The sequence below is a fragment of the Eleutherodactylus coqui genome, chromosome 4 (genome assembly GCF_035609145.1).
Source record: "Eleutherodactylus coqui strain aEleCoq1 chromosome 4, aEleCoq1.hap1, whole genome shotgun sequence".
Taxonomy (NCBI): Eukaryota; Metazoa; Chordata; class Amphibia; order Anura; family Eleutherodactylidae; genus Eleutherodactylus; species Eleutherodactylus coqui.
Genome location: NC_089840.1, coordinates 9,427,323 through 9,436,079, shown reverse-complemented (window position 1 = coordinate 9,436,079; position 8,757 = coordinate 9,427,323). Strand labels below are relative to the sequence as shown.

At 46.7% G+C, this 8,757-nt stretch overlaps 1 protein-coding gene across 1 annotated transcript; it reads left to right on the top strand.

Annotated features, from left to right (window-relative positions):
• Positions 1–5,414: 5,414 nt before the first annotated feature.
• Positions 5,415–6,131, top strand: LOC136626439 (claudin-8-like). Its single transcript, XM_066601507.1, has one exon. It carries the CDS (start codon positions 5,415–5,417, stop codon positions 6,129–6,131), a length of 717 nt encoding a protein of 238 aa, XP_066457604.1.
• The last annotated feature ends 2,626 nt before the right edge of the window (positions 6,132–8,757 follow it).

Sequence of the window (8,757 nt, the reverse complement as noted above, 5' to 3'; positions counted from 1 at the left end):
CATTGTTTTTTCAATTTCATCATTCAGCATGCAGAATAAATAATGTGATGACATCATCCTCCGCGTCCACATGATTCCGGTGCTAACAAGTTTATACAGTTTTTTTTATTAGTGATGAGCGAGCATACTCGCTACGGACAATTACTCGAGCGAGCATTGTCCTTAGCGAGTACCTGCCCGCTCGGGAGGACAGATTCGGCTGCCGGCGCGGGTGAGCGGTGAGTTGGGAGAGTGAGCAGGGTGGAGCGGGGGGTTAAAGGGGTTGTCCCGCGGCAGCAAGTGGGTCTATACACTTCTGTATGGCCATATTAATGCACTTTGTAATGTACATTGTGCATTAATTATGAGCCATACAGAAGTTATAAAAAGTTTTTCACTTACCTGTTCCGTTGCTGGTGTCCTCGTCTCCATGGTTGCCGTCTAATTTTCGCCGTCTAATGGCCAAATTAGACGCGCTTGCGCAGTCCGGGTCTTCTGCTGTTCTCTATGGGGCTCCGTGTAGCTCCGTGTAGCTCCGCCCCGTCACGTGCCGATTCCAGCCAATCAGGAGGCTGGAATCGGCAATGGACCGCACAGAAGAGCTGCGGTCCACGGAGGGAGCAGACCCCGGCGGCCATCTTCAACCGGTAAGTATAGAAGTCACCGGAGCGCGGGGATTCAGGTAAGCGCTGTGCTGTTTTTTTTTTTAAGTCCCTACATCGGGGTTGTCTCGCGCCGAACGGGGGGGGGGGGCGGTTGAAAAAAAAAACAACCCGTTTCGGCGCGGGACAACCCCTTTAAGAGAGAATGAGAGAGAGATCTCCTCTCCGTTCCCCCCTGCTCTCCCCCGCCGGCACCTGAATCTTTCCTTCAGAGCGGGCAGGTACTCGCTAAGGACAATGCTCGCTCACCTCTATTTTTTATGTTTTGCTATTTTTGTACACTAAAAACAGATTTGCTTTTGTGTCGCCGCATTAAAAGGCCCAGAACATTTTGGTTTTCCATCAATGCAGGGCTTGATTTTTGTGGGATAACCTCTAGTCTTCATTTATCCCATTTTTTGGAACATATAACATTTTGACCACTTTTTATTCAATTTTTTTCTAACAGTAAGGGCTTATTCAGACAGGCGTATATTGGCCGGGTTTTCTCGCCAGGCTGATATACGCTGTCCCTCTCTGCAAGGGGAGGAGGCGGGAGCTAAGTTCTGTCCGCTCCACCCCTTCCCATTGCAAATACTGCTAAGGGGCGGAGAGGGGGGCGGGAGCTCAGTGCACTGCTCCGAGCCTGGCCCGCCTCCTCCCACTGCAGACAGAGACAGCGTTTATAGGCCGGGCGTGAAAAGCCTGCCAATATACGCCTGTCTGAATAAGCCTCAAGATTAACAAAATCCGACAATTCCGACACGTTTTTCTTCTTATTTATCGTTTCTATGGCGTTCACCTTGCTGTATAATGTTGTGTTAAAGGAGATGTCCCGAGGCAGCAAGTGGGTCTATACACTTCTGCATGGCCATAATAATGCACTTTGTAATGTACATTGTGCATTAATTATGAGCCATACAGAAGTTATAAAAAGTTTTATACTTACCTGCTCCGTTGCTGGCGTCCTCGTCTCCATGGAGCCGACTAATTTTTGGCCTCCGATGGCCAAATTAGCCGCGCTTGCGCAGTCCGGGTCTTCAGCAGTCTTCTATGGAGCCGCTCGTGCCAGAGAGCGGCTCCGTGTAGCTCCGCCCCGTCACGTGCCGATTCCAGCCAATCAGGAGGCTGGAATCGGCAGTGGACCGCACAGAAGAGCTGCGGTCCACGAAGGTAGAAGATCCCGGCGGCCATCTTCAGCAGGTGAGTATGAAGACGCCGGACCACCGGGATTCAGGTAAGCGCTGTGCGGGTGGTTTTTTTAACCCCTGCATCGGGGTTGTCTCGCGCCGAACGGGGGGGGGGGTTAAAAAAAAAAAAAACCCGTTTCGGCGCGGGACATCTCCTTTAAGTTAATTACATCGACACCAAATTTATACATATTATTTTCTTTCTTGCAACTTTTTCACACTTATAAAAACTTTATATTTTTTTCTACAAGCGCATTCAGAGACCTCCAACATTTTTATTTTCTCGACAGAGGTTTATTTTGCAGGACAAGTTGACCTTTTTAATGGTACCGTTTGTTGATCCACACAATGTTTTGATCGTTTTGTATTCCTTTTTTGTAGGGTGAGATAGTCAAAATTAGCTATTTTTGATATCGTGTCCCTTTTTTTCACAACTTGCACCATGAAGATTAAATACTGCACTAAATTTTTAAGTGTATCATTTTGAATGCAGAAATACCAAATTTGTTTGCTTTTTTGTGGAGGGAAAGGTTTTTTTTTGTACTTTTAATTTTTTTTTCACTTTTGTCCCACTAGGAGACTTGAATTTTACCACTTTTGATCTGTTTTATAATACACTGTAATACTTCAGTATTGCAGTGTATTATATTGACTATGAAGCTCAGCTAGAGGCTGAGGCTCATAGGCCACCGTAGTTGGCAGACTTGAAGGCTATCTTCAAGCCTCTGGGTGCTATAACAACCCCACAATCACGTCACGGAGGTCCTATAGGTGACAGAGGCGGATTAAACAGCAGGGGCTTAAACAGCAGAGATTGGCGGTTTTGCTGATCCCCGCTATTAAAACAGGTGTCTGATGACCCCCCCAAACCCAGTTCCTGAACCAGGCTTCTAATGTAGCAGCATAAAAATGCATCAGAATAAGGCCCCTTAATGGCCACCATAAAAAAGGCGTATGGGCGGTCATTATGGGGTTAACGAAATCACTTATCCCAACTACACCAATGAAACCTTTTACATTGACATGTTAAAGGGGTTGGCGTCTTTATGGATGTAATACAAGGGAAATGCCAATGCCCAACCATCATTTATCACCAGAGCTGATAGAGCAGCCCTCCCCCTGGAAATGAATTATGGTCTGTTGGTGGAAGAAGGTTCACACCTTGTTTTGTGCAGGAGCCTTCATTTTTTTCCACCCTCCCCAACAATAGCAACAATTTGAAACTTTTATATAGTTGATTCTTTTCTTCTTACTTAGGACTGCTACCCACTAGCGTTTTCTTTTAAAGCTGCGACATCGCTGCGTTTTTTTCAATGGGACTTTCTAATGTTAAAATCGCATCGCAAAAAAATTGGAAAAGCCCAAACTTGCGATTTTTATGCGATGCGATTTTAACTTTAGAAAGTCCCATTGAAAAAAACGCAGTGATATGGCAGCAGTAAAAGAAAACGCCAGCGGGTAGAAGCCCTTATGCTTCAAATATACAAAGGGTGTCTTTTTTTTACCTTTTGTTATGTTGTAGCCTTGTGCAAATTTTTAAAAAAATCAAGTTTCCCCCGTCCTTCCGCACTCAGGCCCCAGAATGGCAAAGTGACAACAGAATATTAGAAATCTTTGTACGTTTTTAAAAAATTAAAAACTCCCATTCTGCATTGACATAAGTATTCACACCCCATAGTCAGTACGTAGGTGAAGCCCCTTTGGCAGCGATTCCAGCCTCCAGTCTTCTTGGCTATGATGCCGCAAGGTTTGCACCCCTGGATTTGGAGATTTTCTGCCCTCTGTCAGGTTGGATGGGGGCTGTCTGTGGACAGCCATTGTCAGTTCTTTCCAGAGATGTCCCATTGGGGTCAGGGCTCTGGCCGGCCACTCAAGGACATTCATAGAGTTGTCCCTGAGGCCCACCTGTGTTGTGTTGGCTGGGGTCTTAGGATCATTGTCTTGTTGGAAGGTGACCCTTCTGCCCGGTCTGAGGTCCCTTGCACTCTGGATCAGGTTGTCATTATCTCTGTACTTTGCTTCATTCAGTTTTCCATCAACCGGTCTCCCCTCCCCCAAATGATGCTGCCACCAGGCTTCAATGTAGGGATGGTATTGGGCAGGTGATGAGCAGCGCCTGGTTTCCATCCACCCTGACCGTTTGCCCCTCCCCCAGCATGTTGCTCCACCACCAGGCTTCACTGTAGGGATGGTATTGGGCCAGTGATGAGCGGCGCCTGGTTTCCATCCACTCTGACCACTCTCCCCTTTCCCAGCATGATGCTCCACCACCAGGCTTCACTGTAAGGATGGTATTAGTCAGGTGATGAGCGGCGCCTAGCTTCCATCCTCTCTGACCGGTCTTCCCTCCCCCAGCATGATGCTCTACCATCAGGCTTCCCTGTAGGGATGGTATTGGGCCGGTGATGAGCTGCGCCTGGTTTCCATCCACACTTAATGCTTAAAACTGCCAAAAAGTTTCCTCTTGGTTCCATCAGACCAGAGAATCTTCTTTCTCAGGCTACATTCACTCGGGCGAGAGCGCTATCAGGCCAAGAAACTCAACCCAATATCGTGCTTGCCAACCTTGATGCAAAGCGCTTTTTAAATTCAGAAATGGCACTTCTGTTGCGCAGTTGCGATCTTCAGGCGCGTGTTTGAGGATCGCAAGTGTTGCCTATTGATTTCAACGAGAAACATCGCACTCACATTGTACGGCATGCGAGTGCCATGCAATGTTTTTAAAGGTCCGATTGCAAACAACGGACGAGGAGCTCCGTGGGAACGCCCAAAGATGGAACACGCTGTTTGGAAGAAAATCGCTCATGTGAATAAGTCCATTCAAAAGAAGGGATTTCATATTCATACGAGTTGTGTGCATCCCATGCAGGATTCCCGTATGAATAAGCCCTTAGTCTGAGAGTCCTTTAGGTGCTTTTTGGTGAACTTCAGGCGGCTTTCATGTGTCTTTTACTGGGGAATTAAAAAAAAAATTTACAAAGATTTCTCCCATTTTGTTGTCACTTTGTCATTAGGGGGTTCTGAGTGCGGAAGGGCGGGAAAACTGCAAGTTTTCTTTAAATTTGCAGAAGGTCACAACATAACAGAATGTAAGAAGAGTGAAAGAGTCTGCAGACCTCCCGCTCCCTCTGAAAGTCTCCAAGTCAAGTCAAAAACTGCAACATTTTCATCTCAATCCCAGATTCTCATTCCTCGCACTCCGCAATGTCATATGCAATGTACAGACTACAACTGATTACACAAACGAAATACCAAACAAATTAGAGTACATTCCTCCCTTCAACATCTCCTCTTTATGTGTTCAGAGCAGGATATTCGTGTAGCCTGAGGTGTCAGTGAGTCGGCGCTTCGATACCTGCATAGACATCCTGGGTATGTAACTCCCTATTAGATAATACAATGGGAAACATAGGTTGATACACGTGATTGTGTTAAGATAAATTGACTTGGCTCGCCTCGGATCCTCTTCTGATGAACACTGCAAAATTGAAGCCTGAAGGCTCAACAAGTGAACTGAGAACAACCAAACAGAAGAGGTATCATTGTGTGGCCCCGACTCAAGACATCTGATATTCTCCTTCCACAACTGAATTTAGAAGACAACATGGACCGTTGTATAGTCCGAACCATCGGAGTGCTGTTGGGCAATGGAGCTACGCTAATGACATTAGCCATCTTTGCAATGCCCTACTGGAGACTGGCAATCATAATAGAAACCAACTCTTATGGCAAGCGGCTCGATGGACACTGGATAGGCCGTTGGGATGGGCTTTGGATGACCTGCGTGAGACACGGCAGACAACCAATATCTTGTGAATTCTATTCACACAGTATCTCAATGACCCCAGATCTGAAGGCAGCAAGGATGTTGATGGCCTTTGCTCTGATGGTGGCAGTATCTGGTTGTGTATGCTCCTTCATCGGCATGCTGTTCAATAAATGCTTCGCTAAGAACAAAAGGAACCGCCGTTGCTTCTTTCTTCTGGCCGGCATGAGCTTCTTCATGGCTGGAATTCTTGTTCTCGCACCTGTGATATGGGTTATAATTAACATCATGAAAGAGGTTTGTGTCTCCAATTGCACAAATGTCCAGCAGCAACAAATCGGTGAGTGCATCATGCTAGCATGGCCAACGGTGATGTTCTTCTTCATTGGAGGCTCCATCTTTTGTTGGTATCACCCATGCATATGCTCCAAAAAGGGATGTACCTGCCTAACTGAAGACGATCAACCTGATGACTATGAAGGGGAGAACCGTTTCGCACAAGAACTTCAGGTGCTCAAACCCAATCGAAGGCAAAATCAGGATATTGTGATCTAGATGGACATTCGGCAGCACATTTGAAGGAAGCATCCATTTTTGAGCATCGTATTTCTAAGTATAGTTCTACGTAGAAGGTAGCGACTTTGTGAATGCCATATTTTACTTTCATCTTTTGTTTGTTTCTCCTCTATTCACATACAAAACTGATTTCAGAATTCTGCTAGTTGCATCATATCTGACTGCCGTAAATCGTAGGCGCTCTGGTCAGACCTCAGCGTTTAAGGGCTCACACCTGGGAACGGCATATAGAAAATTCTCAGTCTGTTTCCAAAGGGCGGCTAGCAGAAGTATGAATGAAAGTGGTTGTACCGAGATTGCAAATTATCCCCTAACCATAGGATAAGGGATAGTTTCCTGATTGGTGGGGGTCTCACCATTGAGATCCCTGACAATCTCCAGAATGGGATTCATATCCCGTTTTGCCTGCTAGTTTGGGGGTCGCTTCTTCCCTTGCAATGACCTCAGCATGAAGGGACTGCTAGCTGGGCATGTGCAGTCAGCACCCCATTTAGTTCTATGTGGCAGGTATCTCCGCAGACCCATTGAACATGAATGGAGGGCTGGTCCACTTGCGCAACCATGACTCTATTTAGTCTCCCCCTCACTGCAGCGAAGTGAGGAAGAGGGGGGACATGGGACCTCTGATCTCAAAATCAGCAGAGGGTCTCAGGACTGAGAACCCCACAGGTCAGCAACGTATTATTATTTTATGGCTAAGGGATAACCTACAATCTTGGTACAACCCCTTTAGGCTCTGGATATGAATAGACATAATGCTAAGATGTAATTTAAATAATCAAAGTAAACTTACTTAAAGGGGTATTTCCATCATGGCTTTTCATAGCCGAGATGGGAAACCGCTGTCATGGCCTGAGCCTATGGAAATAGCTGAGCACTTAGTGCATTGCTGTTTCTGTAGCTCCCATGCAAAAGCATGCTGTTCTGTTTCCCTAACTCCCCAAGTCATGGAAACTCTCTGCTATGCTGCTTCTGTAGCTCCCATTCACCCTTTCTGATAGGTGGTTGGATCAGAGCTTCTGGGCTTTCCCATCTTGGCCATGAAAAGCTGAGATGGCCAAGATGGGAACCTACCACTGCCTATGAGGACCATATACTAAGCTATGGGGCTGATAGAGAAGGTTCCCAGGAGTCCAGGGATACATTTTTTATGCTTAACCACCTCCCGTTCCCACGCTGTCACCCCCAAAGTGCAGCACACAGACAGTGCACCGGACTCAAGCTGCACATGCCGTCCCATATGGATCAATGAAGCTTTGAGTCATATGCTATCTACGCACAAACTTCCGGGGGTGACAGCGTGGGAACGGGGAGCTGGGTAAGTCTAAAACATACATCCCAGGACTCCTAGGAACCTGCATAACTTAGTTTATGGTGCTCATAGCTGGTGACTGGTAGCTTTAACATATCATATAGGTATAAACTATGAAGTGATGTTAAATAATAGAGTTATGTTTGCAAAGCAAGCCACTTATATATTGTATATGTAACTTTTAAAGGGGTTATGCCATAATGGCATCCCCTGTTCATACTACCTATGAGGGTACATGAGCACCACAGAGCGGGGTCCCCTGCTCTGGACCCCCAGAATAGAGAGTTCGTTAGTAAGAATGGCTCCTGCCCTGGCGGACCATCTGCCATATGGATGGCCATCCTATAATACTACATCTCCTCTGCACCAACCAGACTTATAGCCAAGCACTAAATGTAACGCCTGGTTTTCTGCCCGTTACATGGACTCTTCACACCACCATCGTTGACTCCGGATCCTAAGTCATCATCTTTCAACCTATCAGCTATATACAATCCTCACTTTTCTAGCTCTGGCATATCTTGGTGACGGTTCACCCCATGTACAATGTCTTCATGTAACTATTAAATGTCGTTGTGTTGTGTGTTTCTCGCAGTGCTTCATTTGTCATCGGCCTGATGAAGGGGCTTCGGAGCGCTGGTTAGTCAATAAAGGTCTCACCTCTACAATCCTCTGTCTGTTTTTATACAAAAAAATGTAACATCATATAGATGTCCTAAAGCCGGGCTCACATGGGCGGAATCCAATTACGGGCGTCACATGGAAAAAAAAACGTGCTTGGCTGTGTTTATGCGCACATAAAGTGCGCTGCCCGCTATCCGCTGATGCGGCTGTGACAGCTGTAGCAGGGGATTCCTTGGATGTGAAACCCCTGGATGCTGTCACATCCAAGGGTTTCACCTGTGGTCAATGGGGCCGGCAGCAGCAGGGGCGGCACCATTGAGAGCATACAGTGAAGATCGCGATTCTCTGGCACAGCTGTTACATCTGTGGCCAAGGAATTTTTCATTTCCGCGTGGAGTCCCTTCATCACTGAACACTGTAACAGCACTGTCACAGTGTCCAGAGACAAGGGGACTCCCCGCAGGGATGAAGAATTCCCCTGCCACAGCTGTGGCACAGGAGTGCGATGTTCTGCCATTGAATTCAATGAATGCCTGATGCTGCCTCTGATTGGCTGAGCGCAGGGACCAATCACAGGCAGCACTCAGCTGGCATTCAATGGCTAAGTGCTGCCTCTGATTGGTCACAGTGCTCAGCCTATTAGAGGCAGCCTTTTCAGCAGGCAGAGAT